Source organism: Xiphophorus hellerii, chromosome 8 (assembly GCF_003331165.1).
Source record: "Xiphophorus hellerii strain 12219 chromosome 8, Xiphophorus_hellerii-4.1, whole genome shotgun sequence".
Classification (NCBI taxonomy): domain Eukaryota; kingdom Metazoa; phylum Chordata; class Actinopteri; order Cyprinodontiformes; family Poeciliidae; genus Xiphophorus; species Xiphophorus hellerii.
Window position 1 is genome coordinate 12,066,958 of NC_045679.1, and position 19,860 is coordinate 12,086,817.

The 19,860-nt window shown below is 36.8% G+C and overlaps 1 protein-coding gene across 1 annotated transcript in view; it reads right to left on the minus strand.

Moving 5' to 3' along the window:
* Positions 1 to 19,860, minus strand: part of trabd2a (TraB domain containing 2A) — a 52,092-nt gene that overhangs the window by 16,412 nt on the left and 15,820 nt on the right. The window contains exons 3-4 of the mRNA XM_032568901.1: positions 7,384 to 7,530; positions 7,003 to 7,177 (exon numbers count right to left, since the gene is read on the minus strand). Coding sequence (XP_032424792.1) covers positions 7,003 to 7,177; positions 7,384 to 7,530 — 322 coding nt within the window. The remainder of the gene's footprint in view (positions 1 to 7,002; positions 7,178 to 7,383; positions 7,531 to 19,860) is intronic.

The following is a 19,860-nucleotide window of genomic DNA, read 5'->3' on the forward strand; positions in this document are numbered from 1 at the left end:
CAAATCTCACAATTAATGGGATTTAGGTCTAGAAAAGGACTGGACAAGGGCTTTCATCTAGACTATTGCATTTTTGCTTTGACTGTAGATTCTTTAACTTGAGTTGTGATTTCTGCAGCTCCTCCAGAGTTCTTGGGTGGTCCTGGGATTAACACTTTCCTTGCCCAGACGGACGATTCAGGTGAATGGCCATGTCTTGGTAGGTTTGTAGTTTTGTTAACGTCTTTCAATTTACTGATGATTGATTGAATAGTGACTGAGAAATCTTCAAAGTTCAGGATGTTGTTTGATAAATGAACTCTGGTTGCTTTAAACGTTCCCACAACTTTATCCCGGACCTGTCTAGTTTGTGTCTTGGTCTTCAAGATGCTGTTTGTTCAGTAATGTTGTCTAACCAACATCAAAGGCCTTCACACAACAGCTGAATTTATACTGACATTAAATTTCACACTGCTGGACTCTGGTAGCTAATGGCTGACTTTTCAGGGCAGTTGGTTGTATTGGATTTTATTTGGTATGTCAAATTAAAAGGGGCTTAATAATAATTATGCAGACATTTATTTTTAAATGGTTTCCCAACTTCCAAATGTGCATGTGGAGCTCTGCATTGGTCTATAGCAAAAAAACAAAATAAAACATCTTAAAGTTTGTAGTTGTAACAGGACAAAATATTTTTTAAAGTATAAGGGGTATGAATAATTTTCCAAGACACTATAATATAGATTATTCTATCATATTGGTTTGGATGTGGCAAAACTTGATTGCTCTGTTTTGTAAGATATGAATTCCATTCTTGAATAGCCAATTGAATTTACAATTTGCCATTAGGCGGCACAAAAACAGATAAAAAAAATAGAGTAACAACAAAATGGATTGTCCTCCAGTTGCAAAAATTCCCTTTGCTACAGTAATAAAAGTAAAATAAGTCTCTTGAAATAAAACATTCGAACATAAAGGTGTCATTCAAACTTAAATCTGGGAGGCAATCCAGGTTTGGCAGACGCTTCAGTCCCTGCCTGTCGCTGTTTCCCCACCCAGTGTGTATGTGTGTGTGGTGGGTCTGGTCTGCATGTTAATAGCGCTGGATGACATGTGTGTACTCGTGTCAGCGACTACCCCAAACAGTTGTAAACTGGCTGTTTATGAGGGTGAGGTGCTGCGGAAAAACAGCACTTTTTTGAGTTTCACACCATCTGGGAAAGAAAAAACACGAGAGAGACGGAGCACAGCAGCTACAGACAGGAGGGATTCGGGCCAGGCATGAAGCAAATTCAGACTGGAAATTACGCTTGGAAATTTAATTAAGAATGCCTATTTATTAAATAATGACTGTCTCGCATACAATGAAGACAGAAGCTAATGCGTCATAGTTTGTTTATTTTTTTTAAATATGTATGTTGACTGGTCTAAGAAACTGACTCTGTACCAGCTGTTCACGAATATTCAAAATGCTGCATGATATCCTCAAAGTCTTGGAAATCCTACTGACTTATGACCAGAGCAAAAGAAACACTTAAATTATTTAAAATAATTCCAATTGTGAATGAATGTTTTAAAATTTAAACATTCAAAAAGAAATCCGAATATGTACATTTATTTCAAGCCTGTTTAAATAAAAACAAATAAAAAGTGACTTTAAGGTGTTCTAAAAAGTTGTTTCCAGAGTTTCTATGCCGGTGTTGGTTTTTGCATTGCTCTGCGTACATAATTAACCTGAAATCTATTTTTCTTATCCTAAGATTGATGATACACTCATATTGCATAGATTAAGAGAAATATATAGCTTTCCACCAGCTTTCCACCAGCTGTTGTACTGGTGGAAATAAAGCAAGTAAAAATCATTCTCATGTGTTTATCTCAACACAAAACAAAATTAAATATCTTCATAACTGTTTTCATAATTTATCTTGTTAATAAATACTGACAAGGAAATAGCTACTCACCTAAACCTTTCCATGTATACTAAAATAATTAAAAATGTTTAGAAAATAAAAGGATTCTAATCTCCATAGAGAAAAGTGGCACATTTTCAGTGTGACTGTACGTCTTTAAGGTAAAAGAATAATTTAGAGTGGGATCTATTACTTATATTAAATTACCAAAGACAAAAAGGGGAATTTCAACATATCTCAAAAATAAATAAACAATGCATAGTACTTGGATTTTAATGTAATTATCCAACATAGTATTAGAAAAATGTACGTGACTAGGGACAATACTTTTAATTTCCATGTTTCACTTTAATGTGCTCTTCCAAGGAAATTTCTTTGAAGCATACTACTGTTACAAAACACATGGTTAGATTTTTTTTTTCTTCTGGCAAGCATTATTTTTTAGTTCCAAACCCCTCCAAATTTTTGATTTATTTATTTTTTTTCACTTGTACCATAGTTTTCATTTTAATTATGGTCATGCCTGTGTGGCTTGATGTTTCACATTTTAGGTAAGTATTTTCCCACTCTCCTGTGCAGAGTTGCACACCAGAAGTCAGAGAGCTCTGGGAAATTTCATGTCATCTTCTGCCTAGAGCCAGGTCAAAGTCCAAGACATCCATCTGCTACAGTCGACCCGAAGCACTAAACAGCTCACCAACCAAGAAGTATTCACTTTAGAGAGCTCCAACCAAGCTAAATAGTGGAAGATCCAAAGGCAAACCCTAATTGTCTGTGAAAGGACTCAAACATTTCAGTGCATAGTAACTGTTACAGCATGTCAGCCACACTGGCAATTACGCTGCCGCAAACATTTAAATTTGTGGTTTTGGAGCAGAGTTTTTAGGAGAAGCATGGTGTGCTAAGCATATTCAGTCAAAACATGAATAGATTCACACTTTTAAACTGGATTTTTAAAAATCAACTTCACCAACATGTAAACACACTCATTCTCTACTCCACAGTCACAGGGTATAGAAGAGAATATGATTATAACATAATGGACTGAATCACAGTACAGGTTAGGTTCTAACATGATACAGAAAATTCTATCAGTTTTCTGTATTTTGTCCTTGTACAGTATTGTATCAGTGGACCATTGACAAGAACTACATCATAATTCAAGTTCACCTGGGTTGAAATTAAATAATTTATGTTAGTAGTTCACCTTAAAACTGAGTTGTGAACTAGTACATGTTTATTTATCATATTTTGCATGAAAGAAAAAGTAAAGATATTTATCTAGGTCATGATGTCATTTCCTCCTTCACTTGGAATGTCTTGCAATCTGAACTAAAACTGTCGGAACTTGCTTTTAAGGGCTGCACAATATATTGTGAATATATCCCCATTGCAATGTCAGTGTTTTCAATATTTACATTGTAAAAGGACTGTTTGGAGTGCAATAATTGTTGACTGAAACATTCTAGGTCTTATGAACTTGCATTTTTCATGGTAATGCAATATTCAGCCAGTTGGATAGAGTGTTATGGCTGCGGATGTTCACGTTGGACACTAATTATGTTTTCCAAAATGCTAAAGATGACAGAGTGATGGAAGCACAGATGAGAAAGAGAGAAGAACAGAAAAATACATACGCTATATAGCAACTGATATTGTCATAACAATATTTACCAGTATTATTCCCAGCCCAAGATTTTCTAATATTGTGCAGCCCTTATAACTTTCAAATAGAGACACAAACCATACTAACATTCACACAAAGAGGTAAGATGACTGTTGGTGATCATCTTTGGTCAGCAAGATGGTAGGAGTGCAGCATAAGTTTAGATGCTATTCAAGTCGCCTGTAATGTTTCATAACACAATTTATGATGCAGGGTTAGAAAAATCTAAGTTTTTTTTTTTCCCAATATCAGTTTAATTTTAAGAAACCAACGACAGAGATACTTTTAACTGTGTTGTATTTAAAATTTTGAATTGTTACTGTAATAATAAGAACTGCATTTTATTGTCAACTTGTTTGCACTCTATATACTTATAGAGTCTATGTTTGTTATTGTCTATTTGTCTTGCCCATTATGATGTGTGCTGTGTCCCTTCTTGGCCAGGAAACTCTTGTAAAATAAATCTGGATCTCAATGGTTAAATACAGGCTCAATAAACATAAATACACAAATAGAATAATATCAAAGGCAAGCCTTATAGTCTTTCTTTTCCAAAACATGTTGCAGCACTTCTGTCGTAAAATAGCAAAGCCTGCAATTTTGATTAAAAGAGAGCATAGCACAGCTGGCTAACAGTAGATAACTTGTTTTATGTATTCAGTGGGACTCTTTCTTTTTTGGTAGTGGCATGTAATGAAAATATATGAAAAGAAAACAGAAATTACTATAGCATAAACACTGCAGGCATTGGGGTCAAGTTTCATAAACACAGATAAGCAGGACATCCAGACCTATTTATATATTTAGTTTTCTTTGGCAAAGTCTGGTCAGTATGAAACTGTGTGCTCTGTCGAGAATTAAATTATCATTTATAAACTGTTTTGTTGAGTTGTTGTGGCAATAAAGCTTACTGCAGGCAAAAATGAAAGCCCACAGTTATTTTCCACGGAGCATCAGTCAATATGCTTTGGCAGCTTCTGCACACTGACTGGATCATTACTTGGGAAGAGAAATATGCTCCATATGCCGCTGGTCCTTAAGCAACACAACTCCAAATTCCACTGACTCAAATGTGGAGTCCAATATTGAGTACATTTCAGCTAATTATGGATTAGCATAAGCTTGAAAATGCATTGCAGAAAGTGGCTAAACCTTTAACCTGTTGAAACATCCTTTTATACTAATTCAACTGAACAAGAGATGGTGACTGATACGTTTCACAGCTGATGGCAACAGAAAAGTGGGTATGCTGACATAATGGGCTCTATTGTATTAGGTGTATGTATGTGTGTGTCCTTTGACCCTTCTATATAATTAAGGACACATTTTAGCCAGGTTAGTTTTGGAAATGACTTCTGGCTGGGGTTTCTGTGTGTATGGGTAGAGCTCACCATACATTTTATGTGTGTTCTCAGTGTGTTTGCGTGCTGCGTGTGTGTGAGTACCCTAATGTGCCCCATCCCATTGCTTGTACATGTCGACCTAACCTGCCCCCTGTATGTCTACGACTAGTGCTTCTGGGCTGATTGGCCGTATCAGTTTCACTCAGCAGCTCACGCACACACACACACACGCACACGCCCCAACACACCCAACCACACACCTTAAGAGACCAAGCCCTTCTAAAGGCACCTCCTTAGGGACACACTGTGAAATATACTCCTTGTTAGGACTTGTGTGTGCGTGTGTGTGTTCGGGTGTGTGTGCCTGCTTTTCTTCAGCTGTTTCCTGCCAGTTCAGAGAGCAGCAGACTGTGAAGGTCTCTCTTTCTGCAAAATTCCCATTGATTTTCTGCTTGGAAATGACCAGGGAAAGATAATAAATGTGATGATATCATTGCAGGAAAATTCGAATTTTGTTTTTAGCCACTAGAACATGATACCCTCTTCTAAAATAGCAGATGCTGCAAAAACCATTAGTTATTCTGTGCAGTTCACATAAGATGTACTTTGCAAACAGTCGTCTCCCCATTCAATGGTATGCCTGATAATCCAATTTTTGAATACAATTATTCCTCAGGGAAAGCAATTCAACACTTAGATTTATATATAAATCTTTTGATAACTGTTACACATTTTGTAGAATAAATACAAATTTCAATAGGTAATAGTAAGTCATTCTCAAATACCTATGCCCGACTGCTGTATTCGGTGGGATGGATGCTTTAATTAGCCAGTCAAAGGTCTCACACAAAGCCACTAGGAAAAAGGGCTGCTTGCCAAAGATATAAAGTTTCTAACCAGAGAGAATGAATAGAATCCACTGAAGGTAGTGGATCTGAACGACAGATACACATCTGTGATTTAGAGGAAAACTATATCACATATTTGAGTCTCTTATACTGACAGAAGAATTTAAAGAATTCTGCTGGTATTTATAATTGATAAAACCTAAATATCCTCTAATTTCTTAGATTAAATTAGGTTTTACAAATTACAAAAAATGATCTGATTAAAGTATTTGGATAAAGAACTGAAAAAGATTGAGATCCAAACCTAAAGCCACTTTTTATCATGATATATTTAAATATAACTCTCTTTAAATTAAGGTTAAATTTAACAATCAATTTTTGTCCAGAACTAAGTAAGCACTATATCACACTTAGATATGTTTAGGTTTTGTAAAAACACATTTTATTTGTCAACTATTCATATAATAATTTAGCTATTTTTTTTACTTATTTGAAATGGGAACAAGCCATGCTTTACTTCTTTTTATAATAATACATGAAGTTAAAACAAATAATTTTATGAGGGTGTAGAGTGAAACTATTGTTTATGTGCAAAATTTGTATACTGAAGTGGCAAAAACTCTGGATTGTTCTTTTTTACAGAAACATATCCAATATTTTTTAAATATTCAAACTGATACAGAAATAGATGAGATGGGACATGTTTGACATAATTTATATTGCTAAAATCATTGGGCGACTTACTTTCACACACCTGGCTTTGTATTCCTAATCTGTAGGGTTTAACATGACATAAGCCCCACCCTTTGCAGTGATATCATCTTCAGTTCTACTGGGAAATCCTTCCACTATATTTACTAATGTTTATTAGGAGATGGGTCTGAAGGGAGGTTTACAAAAATCAATGTCAGTTCTAGAACAAGATGTAAAAACTTTAAACTTTTTGCCAGTTCTAATGATTGTGATCAGGTGCTTATGTAGATAGTGTTCACATTTATCACTGATCAGTTCATCTAACCCACTTGATTTTAAATGTCCAGACTTGGCACTTCCTGGAGACACTGAATGTTAAAAGTGCAGTAAAAGCGAAATACTGTAAATCCCACATGTCTCCTCTAATGTTGGATAGGTCTAATTTTATATCGAGCAATGTCTCAAAAGCAACCATTACATATCTGGAATCACTGCAGTCCATTCACTTGTGTGATCACATTTTGAATCCACATTAGTTTTTATAATAATCAAAGACCAACCTGCACCAAAGGCAAAGAAGAAGCTCTTGTCTGGGTGTTCCTCCAGCAGGGCTTTCACCCTCTTGCCCATCCTCTCATTCCTCTTGTAAATCAGTTCCTGTCGGAAGTAGGCATCGATTTCCTGGGCAGTCACCTGCTCGCTTGGTCGCAGGGTCACATTGTTGAAGTTAGGCACCTTTGACAGGGAATAAAAAATGCCATTCATTTCATAATGATTAAAAAATAGAGATTTTTGAACTTTGACTTGAACTGTAAAGAAAGCAAGGATAATGGCCATGTCAGTAAGATAAACTAAATGTTGATAGGTGAAAATGTTACATGTATTAAGCAGGGTGTTATTAGTAGAAGGGTAGCACAAGTTATGAGATTCACTGGACAGACCTGTGATGTGTCATGATTGAAGATGATGGAATTGAGATCCCCACAGTTGTAGTGTCTGATTAGGTCCTCGGTTGTGTACGGGACCCGAAGGCTTCCTGCTCTCAGTGACTCCTGCTGCAATAATGTCTGGTTCAGGGCAAAGATCACCTAGAGCAAAGCAACCAAATATTGATTTGTTTTTTGTTTGTTTTTTCATTCAAATTTACACCCAAAGTCTTCCTTCTCACAAATACAATTTCAACACACAAATGTTTAACTGTGTTATGCTTTAGCTTTTATATTCCATCATGGGAGTGTAGAAGGACAGTGGCCTGGCTTCAGGCAGGTTGAAAACACTGACCTTTTCTCTTTTAAAACTGAAACTGCATTTAGAAAATAAATGTTTTGGTTTCAGTACAGTAAACTACAGTAAGAAAGCGTTCCCACCAAAATATTTATATAGGAAAAAAAATATTTAAGAAGTTTAGGCAAAAGACTTTTACTTTTTCAGCACACATAAGTCTGTAACGTTAATACAAGTTGGATTTATCTTAAGTTTTGAGGGTAGTTAAAGTAGATGATGCCCAACATTACAACTTTAAACTGATATACTTGCATTTACTTGCATTTAAATTGATATACTTGCAGTTGCCCTGAGACAACATGGCTGTAATTGAATGGGGTTTTTTTGTGCATGTCTGTACAGTTTGTCTTTTTCTGCAACTGAGAAGAAAACTATGTAACACAATTCTTTTTTACTGTAATACTTTCAATGCTTGTGGTTTAAATACTGATCTTGATTGAGCTTAATAACAACTTCACTTGTGGCCATGAGAAAAAAAAAAAAAACTTCTTTGAATTACTAGTAAAAAATATTTAGCAACATATTTTTCTAATTTAGTGCAAACTTGTGCTCTATATGTATTCTTAGTGGATTGTAAGAGATTTTCAGTCAAATACATGTTGGCTTAATACAAAAATGGTGATGCTAATAAGGCAGACCAAAGCAACAGTCCCTTTTTTTTTCTGCGTTCAGTATTCTAAGGTGCTCCGCAGACACTTTTTTATTGGGCCGTCCCATTATGGGACCCTCTATGTTGCCAAAGAGAGCGGGGCAGCAGAGAGCAGATGCCTTCTTGTTACGGGACAAAGAAGCCCTCCATCACCCTCTTTTCTGCGCTCCTTCCAGCTTTCATCAGCCGCGCATCAAAGTGGTGCTCTGCATATGAAAAGTACCCTGTCTTTATTCTTCTCAAATTAGCCTATCACTGCCCCTCCCCAGCTCATTTCACAAAAAACACCCTCACATCTGTGCCACGTCCGTGAAGGAAGGCCCTCATCTGCAGGGTCTCCCCTTTTTCTCCGCTCCCTACTCTTCTCTTTCTCCGCTCACCATGCCTTTCAGCCCCTTAAATTATGGCAGCAAAGAGAAGAGGAGGAGGAAGGCAATGTGGTGGGGGTGAGGATCAGTCAAATTTCTGTATTTTAAAATCTAATCAATAAAAAGGAAAGAAATTTATAAAACTACTGCAAAAATGTAAGGAAAGGAAGGAAAAACAAACTTTAAAACAATTTGGTTTTGTGTTTTCTCTGTTATCTTCCAGTCCTATTAGTGCACTTAGGGTCAGTGGGTGCATTTTCCCACTCGGCTCCTTTCATCAGGTCCCTGCGTTTCTTCTCCTCCGCTGCTGTCCTCTAACTCGCCGCCCCTCTTGCACACACAGAGAGAAACACAGACACACCCCTAGCTGATATCAAAGCGAGCGGAGCCAATGAAAGTCAATAATTGTCCTTTGTCATGGAAATGTCCCCTCTTGTTGAAATGGAGTGGGGTGGGTGTGTGTGTCTAGAGCAAACATCATCACAGTTAGATTCCCACATGTGGAGATTTGGAGTGTTCAGCGGCTCAGTTGAAAGCTCTCGCTCTGGAGTGTGTTAGCTTAGTGTTGGATTTGCCAAAAAGACTGGGGAGAAAGCTTTGTAGAGTGTCTTTAAAGAGACACTGCATCAATTACGGTTAGAAAAATATTATACTGGGATCACCGATTACGAAGAGAAATAGTAACAATTTTTTGTTGAAATCTCATACAGATTTGGCAGCAAAAGCCCTGAATGCAGCTGAGTGCTGGAGGAGCGAACACAATGCACTGACAACGATGGACTTGTTTTGGCGTAACAAAAGCTAACACGCCAACTGGCCAATGGAACATTTTTCCATCAAGTAAAATAAACAATCGCAGACGTTCTGCTCAGATCATTTCAAATGACAGGTAATCAAAGGAAAATAATGAAAAGGCAAGAGGAAAGTTAAAACATATGTGCAATAACATCTCAATCATGTGATTTCCAACTGTACTTCTTTCTAAGACACAGAAATGAAAAACAATTGCTGTCAGTCCATTACGTCACTTTTCTGTCTCCCTGGAAATACTTTGATCATTTTTTAAAGTGTCTTTAATCTGAGTTTCTGCACTTGCAGTTTATGAGCTTTACACCATTACTGTGTGTGCATATTTGCGGCACATAGGTTGACAAAACAGGTCATTTTTGTTGTACAAAAGTTAGGTCACCATAACTGTTTTCATGTGAACTTTTTGTTTATCCAGATCTTGTAAAACTGGTTTGCGTTGTATATAGCACGTTAAGCTGTTACCCACTAACTATTACATGAAATAAAACTGCATGTTCAGTCTGATCATTTACATTCAAGTTGTAATTCTTGAATACAAACTGGACTCCATTTTCCAGAAACTGAGCACATTGTTTAAACTTCTGCAAGTAAATATTTAGGGTTGTGTCTTCTTAAAAACTCTGCATTGTGTATAAATTTTTCTTTTGTTAGCAAAAACCAACATTTCTTAAACTAACTTGCATTTGTCTCTGTTTATCCATGCACTGGCTGCATAGGAATCATGTGAAACAGCACAGTATCAGCATGTGACTGATTTTATAAGATAAAGACCCTCAGAAGAGTATGAACTGTGTAGTAAAATAGCAACAATGTCTTTCTACAAGTCCTTTAATATAATATGTTATCTAGCTAAGCAAATACACAGATTGCTCAGACGTCAAAAAAGTGTGTGGCACGAGTGCCACCACATATTCACTTCTTCTGCACAATGTACATACCTGAACATTGCAACAAATACTTGATAAGGTTACTTTGTCTCTTTCTATACTATGTAGCCACTGTCTGCTATGATAAAGATTCACACACAGTGGCATGCCAAATGATTTCAAGTAACTCTCTGTGACTGTGTAAAGAGCATTAAGTTTTCATCCCCAGAATGACAGTGTAGAATCAGAATATGACTTCACAAATAAAATACCCTAGATGCAAATTCTGAATCATACACCCTTTATCCCAATACACATACACAGTACAGAGTTGAAATGCATCCTAGGTAACCTGCAAACATTCAGTGACAGAACTTGATGTTTCAGGAAATGTTCATTTTGTCACACTTAAACTCATAAAAATTTAGTTTTCGGATACATCAGAATACATGGCATGACAAGAAACAATACGATAGCAACTTAGATGACGAGGTACATAAACAGTATTTAGGCTAAATATTGTCGGCAACACATATACTCTGCACCCAAAAGTACAGAAAATAAAAAGTGAGTGAGGGTTCCTATCAATGAGTGAGTGTGCTGTAATGTGAACAACATGCAAACATAATGATATGCTCCTTGCATGGTAAGGCCTTTGGCTAGCACCGGATTTTCTAATTGCAAGTGCTGGCATTGGCTTTAGAGCACTCCAGTAACTTAATTTCCAATGCAGTTTTAATGAGATTCTAAAGAGGAGCATGTGTGTGCCTGCATGCAGCACATCTTTCTGCGTGGGTGTTTTTCTTTGTCTTATGACTGATAGTGTGTCTGCGTATGAGTAGAAAACCATGTGTTGTAACAAGTGTATCAAAGTATATATACACGCACACACACGTGCACACACCCACACACGCACACACACGCTACTGCAGCCGATTCAATGAGCCTTGGCTTTCTCCCAAGTACAAATGAAGTCTTCCGAACATTGCTCTGTTTCCCTCTGTCTTTCTGATGTTATCACAGTAACACAACTCTTACTTCTATCTTGCACATGCATGAAGATGTTTCAGGCAAAGGGAAGTCCAATGATTTCTACCAGAAACCAGTAGTGCAAAAAAAGTCAAATCAATTATACCGAAAGAAAGGGTAACGAAAAAGGAAAGAGAAAGACTCCCCTTTAAAGTTACTATCGAAGCTTCACGGGACAACACGACAGGATGTTAAATCATCTGCATATTCGTGTCATGCACAAGTTGATGTACACATAATTTTTATCTTCTGAACATGCTTGTCTCTACCTAAAACGATGCAGTTGATCTTTTAAAGAATAAGGACTTTCAAACTTACAATGGCTCATGCATAAAATCTGTCTAGACAAAGAAAGCAGAGAACCCAGCAGTGAATGCATCAATCTTTGTTAAACATGTCAAACCCAAACAGTGTACACGTTGTATTTAATGTTTGCACAGGCAAACATTAAAAAGTCAACGAGCATTAGATCATCATCCAATTATATCTATTAACAGCCTTGTGTGGTGAAACTAATGAGTAAATTCTTAACTCAGAGACATAGTTTAGGGTATAAAATAGTTTATATTCTGACCCATGAAAAACAACCATAATCCCTAACTTTTGAGAGCAAAAACTGTTTTGGTTTTTACTCCTTTGGCAAATATCTTTCTAGCTTTATAGATAACATTGACATGTCTTGGTAATGGAATTTTAAAGTGGAAATTGTCTGAACAGGGTAGAAAGGGATTAAGAAATATTATTTTTGGATCACTGTTCTGACTCTCGGTAGCAGTGGTGGATGTAAGATGAAGATGCTTCCACAGAAGTTTTATGTCATGTCCAAAAATGTCTATTAGCTTGGCTCAGCTGGTATGATCATTATTAACTGTATCAGATGCATAGTAAGATGAAGTTGGATTATTTTGCTAAAACCATATCACCCATCCATAAAAATGGACCAAGTCATATCTACAATAATGTGAGTGAAATATTAGAACATTTATTTTATTCATGAGGCAGTTTTTCAACAGATGTTGTGCTATCCTAAGATGAGAAGTTTCATTGAGCTTTAGTATTTTTCTCTGATTTGGTGTGGTGAAATGTGGTAAAAACGATTTCCTATTGTAGATATGAAAACCCAAATGATTTTCTTTTTTTCCACATTTTGAAAGAAATGACTCCAATAACTTGTGGGTTTTGTGGCTTCTAAAATGCACTCAGTCTTATTTAGCAGGAATCCGCAGACACACAGACACACACACGCACCACATGCATAAATCTCTCATCACTGCAGAAGCTTTCACTTTCAGGCTGAAAACCTACCATTTAAACACAAATACACACACCTGTCAAGTTGAGTTATCTGTATTGTTTCTACACTCCATACCTCCACCCTCAGCCCCCTTTCTTTCTTTATACCTTTCCTCAACACTTTCTTTTTACGTTTCCTCCTTCTGCACCACACCTCCGCTTTCATTCACAAACTCATCTTTCTCTTATTCCTCTCCCTCTCTCTTCTGATCCTATTTATCCTATGCTTCTTTTCCATCCATCTCTCCCTCTCTCTCTCCTCTTCTTCTCCTTTGATCTTATACATCCCCTCTATCAACCAGGTCTTTTAAGATTTGACCTCTACATTCCTCGGGTCACTAATGACCTCCTCACTGCATTTCTGTGTTTCCGTGCATGTAAGTGTGCACACACCTGTACAAGATTAGGTCTTTTCTGTATGCGTCTCCATGCTGGTGTGTATGTGTATGCATTCGTGTGTGAGGATATATTTAAATGTTTCATCATCATAGATTATGGCAGCTTTCACAGAGCTCAAAGTCGCCCTTTGAAGATAAGTTTATTAATATTTTCCAATACGATGCAAAAGAAAGGAAGTATGGGGCCATGATTTCCTCCACAGGAGAGAAAAAAGGGAAAGTAAAACGGAGAAACTGCCAAGCCACATAGGGAAAACTCCCCAGGCCCATAGCTTTGAAAGTAATGATGGCCAAAAATTGTTTCCCCCTCAGTTTGAAAGGAAAATCTATCCCTAGACATAATTGATATATCCTATTCCTTTTGATCGTCAACATTTCAATCTATGAATGTTGACAGGAGCCACTTTCTCCGGCAGGCAAACTTCTTAAGTCTGTGTGCACACACAAAGTTTCTTTCTTTAAGAAAAATGTAAAAAAAAAAAAAAAAAACATTGACTGGAATGGAAATTTATTTTCAACTCTACAATAGCACAGCAGCAACCCTTGATTGCTTTATGGCTTACTACTGTGACAATTTAGATGTTCAATGAAATAAGTGTTAAAAAATTTCAAACTCTACACTGGCAAAAAAGTACATATTTATGATAAGTATTAACATGCTTTGCTCAATAATTTGTCTTATATCTTTCAGGGTATGTTTCTACAAATTAGACACACTTGTTTCTGTTTTTTTTCTATCATGATTTTCTATGGATCTTCTGAAGCAAAGTCAGAGTGGATGGACAGTGTCAGTAGAGAGTCATCTTTCATTCTTTCCAATCACTAGATTGACCCACCGAGTTATCCAAGCAGCTATTTCCATCCACTTAAGTGTACCGCAAAGTGCTAGGTCATCTCCACACCACCAATTCAGGCACTGGAGACGTGTATATGGCCATATGAAATGCACTATGATTGAAGATATATATGTCTAAAATTGATTAATATTGGGGTTGTGGCTGAGATGCAAGACATCCCATATTGTGGCTGGGTGTATAACACCCCAGTGCTTGCTGACAGCAAACTCTCCACCATCCAAATCCAAAATCTCTTAATGTGTTTCTAGTGTCCAAACATAGTAAAGGGGAGAGCACTGCGTAATGCTCCCCCGATGCCTGCAAGGTCCATCATCCCACACCTCAAGATCCTTCTGATGTATGGTGTTGCTTAGGGAGGAGGGTAACATGTGAGGACATTGGGAAGCAGCTCCACAACTGGCCCCTTGCTTGTCCCGTCCATACCCACACATATGTTGCTGACCGGAGCCATGGAACCCTCCACAGATCCCCAAAGATGCCGGGGGGCCAGAGGGGCAGAGAGTAGAGTGGAACCCAACCAAGCACAGCAAGCCCACTGGATCAGAGCAGGTGCACCCAGCCTCCAGATCTCTAGTGTCCACCTGGATGTCTCCCGCATCTCTTCATCTCCTAATCACCTTCACCCTCCTAATCTCACATCTTATTCAGGTATTCAGGTGAAACTTTTCAATTTTTCTGCATTTAATCTGCTAGACTCTGATCAGCTGGTAAGAGTTGCAAAAACAATGGTTGATTTTGTTAACAGTTTCTTGATTGGGGAATAACTTCTTAAAACGGAATCTTAGATATTCACTTTATAAGTTTTATGTCAGAACATGTAAAATATATGTTTTATATACTGTTTTCTTTAAAACATCCATGTCAAAGTGCATCATGTAGTTTCATCCTAACACGACTTTAAAATAAATTAATTTAATGTCAGACCCACTGATATCTTTAAAAGCAGGAACTGTCACTTACACCACATTTATATCCAAGTTAAAAAGCTCTCTTCATCTCTTTTTTACTGTGTGTTCTTCCATTTCTCTCACTTTGCATCTATCCTAAGCCTACCTCTCTCACTCCCCTTTTTGGTCTTCCCCTTGTGCCCTATAAAAACATTCTTGTGGGGTGCATTTACCTTGGTGCCTGGACACAGCCAAATATTTAGGCTGTCACAGGGAATCAGTCTCAAACCAAATAGCCCGATGGTTTGAGGCGGTGTTTTTGTGTGTGCATAGTGGGGATTGTGGTGATTGAAATGCCAACTTCTGAACCTTTCACACTTTCCTACTTCACTACACCCTAAGCAAGCTGGGAACACACCCCAACCAACTTGTAGATATCTGCCAATATGAAGTACTCTGTAATAGTCTATAAAAAACAGGTGGCTACCAAGAGCTTTGAGAAAATCATGAACTATATGGTGATATTTTAGTAATATCATCTTCAAACTATGAATTGACAGAGTGAGGGTGTATATGACACTTCACCTATCCTCACAACCTACTGTAACTGTGACCAAACACACGTGTTTGTAAGAGGAGTGGGAAACCACAAACATTCACAGCACAGTTTCCTTTATTTCTAAATCTTCCTTTTATTCTCGCTCTTATATGCACATGTAAATGGCACAGGCCAGCTTCACAGTCTGGATCTAACAAATGAAGCAAGTTATAAGATATAGTGACCACCTTAATGGCTGGCTGTTGACTGAAGAGACAGTGAATTTATGCTTAAAAACACAGAGAAAAATATAGTAAACCATTCAGTAAACATATACCAACCATATGTGTACATGCCTGTTATACTTTCAAGATATTTCAAGGTATCATGGTTGAGACATCCATAATAATTATTATAAAATAAGTGGACAAATATGTTTCTTCAGCCCAAAAATAAGTACTGCTCTTGTAATAATTAAACTGCACATGCAAATGTGTTTCCAGGAAATATGACAGATCTATGGTAGCAATGCGTATTATATAAATAAGATAAAAATGTTGTGGGCTAAAAAATTATAACGAGATGGTTTACAGCCCAACTGATTTAATGCTCCAAACCATGTTTTCCATCTCTCATTTTAATTGAAGAACATTTTTATATTTCATAAATTAAACCCTTGTTTTTCATTTGGAGTCCAGAATCCAAGATGAAATGTCTCCTACAGCTGAAAATGAGTGCAGTTCCATTCAGACAAGTTCTTGTCAGAAACCAATTCCAAAAATAAGCATCCAACTTTTGGCTCTGCTGAAATCAGAAAGATGCAACAGGAAACTAAAATCTGCAGTGGTGGTTCTGAATATCTGCAATTTGTTTAAACCACTGCCCTGACTAAAAAGACCAATTCTTGAAACAAACAAACACAAATATGTATGTAGTCATTCATATCAATTTGCATGTAAACCCTTTGAGGTAGTTTGTACCATTTCTATTGCTCTAAATGAAAACACTGAAAACACAATATACTTTCATGTACAACAAGCGGTACCTACACACACAGCAACACATATTAAGATCATATTTTCCATGTAATGGAAAATAGTATGAAGTATCCAAACCATCTGAGAAATGGATTTGGTTGTTTTGCTGATGGGCAACAGAGACAAGGGGCCGACAGAGATAAACAGAGGGTGAAAAACAGTTTTGAGAGACAAACAGAGTGACAAAGTTATAGACCGTGACTGCAAACCAAAAAATCAACAGCTGAGAAGCCGAAAACTAAGAAAAGAAACAGAAAGGTGGGGTTATGACTGTGAAGACATTCGTTTGGCCTGCTGCCTGACCACAGACACAAAAAGAGTCAAGAAAGTATGAAAAACATCCAAACTTTGTCATTGTGCATGCTGCTAGGTTTTTATAGATGCAACAATTTGTATTCAATGAAGACGTTGCATGCATAAACAAAAATGTATCATGTGAAGTGAAGACCAAAATAACAGCTGACAGAGCCACAACATAAAAAGCAGCTCACTAAGAAAGAAACTATTAAGAAGGTCTGTGGACAGAGAATCAGTTAGACAAACAAAATTATGGGAGTATGCAAGACATTTTAAAGATTTGCAGCTTCTCAAAGAACAATTGGCTATTTCACCATGAATAACGTCATATTTAGAGATTTTATATGACTTAACCTCCAGTGGGTGTTTTCCTCTTAACCTATCTCTTAGTTGGACATGGAGCGGGTGAAGGAAGGAAACAAATGTGAATTTTCTTTTAAAAATGCTATTAACATTGTTTCATTCTTCCTAATGACCAACTGGTTTCACACCGTTGAAGTGGCGGTTTCAGGGTGCAGACATTACCAACCTTCAGCACTGACATGCAGGCACATGCAGTTCTAATGGAATCTGTGTGTGTTACAATCTCCCAGCGGCGCCTCAATACAACTTTGTAGGTATTATATTTTCGATTAAACCAAGCTGCAAACTTCTTAAACAGACTTAAAGATTAGGGGGTAAAACTGCATTTTGATTGCATTAATAGTTAAAAGATAAATGCAACATTTTTAAAAGCACAGTTCTTGAATGCAAGTACACATCTAAAAACATATGGTTTAAGGTAATAGTCTCTTTTAAAACTTTTTCTTATTGGGTTAGTTGCTATTGTAAGGTGGGAGTAATTGGGGTTGGCAGTAATTACACATCAATCTTATACTTGCTCCACCATGTTTTTCCACCATTTTTGGGGAACCAGAGGATGTCGCTATCATACACTAACCATTTCAAATGGCTTAAGCAAACCTGATTTATAACTTCTATGTCAGGGCCAAATTATGGACAAAATATGAAATGTGACCTAAAAGGAAGTCTAATATTCAAAATATTTATCTCTAGGTAAATTCAAGAACTGGCCAACTCAAAATAGCAAGGTATGTAGTTACAGAAAAGTAGTTATGTGGCACAGTCAAACCAAACAATCGAAACATTAGAAGTGTGACTTCTACCTGTTATTCAATGTGGGGATTTTTTTGTTTTCTTTTTACATCTGTTTCAAACAGTTCTGCTAAGTTGACAGTTAATTTCCTTTCTACACACTTCACCCGGAAAGTCAACATGTATTTTGGTTTCTGATAGTTACCTCATCTTATTTGTTAATGTTCTCCATAGTTATGGTCAAATTTCTTGACACGATGGTACAATTTCACAGATATAAATCTCACAAACAGTAATCTGGTGACAGACAGAAAAAATGCTATGCACATATGCAAACATATACAGTGCTATGCACACAACAGGATTATGCAACATCTCTTCCCTGTATGAATTAAAAACAAGTCAGAGCAACAGACCATCACATTTCCAGTTGTGTTTAGAACAACATCTCTCATACTTCCAAAAGGCAAGAAGTACTAATCATAGAGGGTCTTTCGCTAACAAGATCTTATCAAAAATGTACGACTTCTGACTGCTGAAAATGACAATGAAGGTATTGTCTTTTTGTCCACATAAAGAGGAAAAACTGTGTGGATTAACTGAAAATTTAATTACCGTTTTCAAAAGATCCTGTTAAAGCTTTAAGTGGAGAAAAACGCCTATTTTTTAGGTGAGTCAAGTCTCAATGTATGTTTCCTGAAAGAAAACACAATATCAAATTGTCTCACATGAGAGCTTAAAATTGCAAAACGCTAATGAAGATCAAAATTAGCATGCTGTACCACTTTGCACTGAAACAAGTCTCAGGGAGAAATGTATGCAATCGGTATGCTCGAATATGAAATCTCAACCGTTTGCGGACAGTGTGTGCAGAATCTCCGCAGTTCACAGAATATAACCATCATGCGTGAATATATGGGGGCAGTTTCTTGATTCGGTCCAAAGCCCCTTAAAAATAAAATAGGACAAGGTTGAGTCAAAATAAGTGCAACAGGTGGAAGAGGAAATGGTGGATGAAAGTTTAAATTGTACCTTACCAGAATAGCTGTAGTGTGGATATTTAAAACAAAAAACTAATCAACGATTATTGATATCAACTGATATTGTAATATGTTTTTCAGTCATAATGCCAAGCCCTATTCCCTACACTTCACTTCTGATCCCTAAATTGTTCCTCGTGCAACCACATGAGCTAATGTTTGACTAAATCACTTGCATAATACTTGATGTTAAAAAACAAAATCATTGGTTTACTGTAAGATGAACTCTCACACATTGCCAACTACAAATATATATATTATTTTGAATGTTTTGCTAATTTCCACAAAATCAGTTTGTCTATTGTACATTCACATTAACAATAATTTTTGTATAGCGCAATTTATCATAAGATCAAAATCAAGTACATATTGAATAATAGAGATGCACAATTACACACATTTTCCATCTCTCATAATTGCCTACATAATTGCCTTCATGTTTCTATCGATTACTGCAAATCATTGAAGTCCTAAAGCAAGAAAGCAACTCCAGAGCATCACAATTTTTGCCTGTGCTGTTGATGGCATTTTTACCCAGTTTATGTTTTATTATTACATTAAGAAGACTGTCTTTAATTAAAGCAAGTGAGGCCTGCAGTGTTTTAGATGTCATTATTATAATAAACAGTTGCCTGATACAAAAGTGGTTTCAGTAAGAAAATCCATACCAGTAAATCATTGCACTTCTTACTCACATGAATTGATGCATCTATAAATGAAGTACATGACAAAAAACTAATTGTGGACATGCATAATTTCTCCTTATTTAAAGCCAAAATGTAGTCAAGTTGAAGACTTGAACACCAAAGTGTAACTCCTGTCTCAGAGGTAAGCAATGACCACTTGGCAGTGTAGAATGAAACTTCCTGTTGATGTACAGGACACCTATTCATCAGATTTTTGTTGAAAGTAAGAACATCATGACATTTGCTTGTCTGACTCCGACTCTGGTCAAAACATCTGCAGAGTC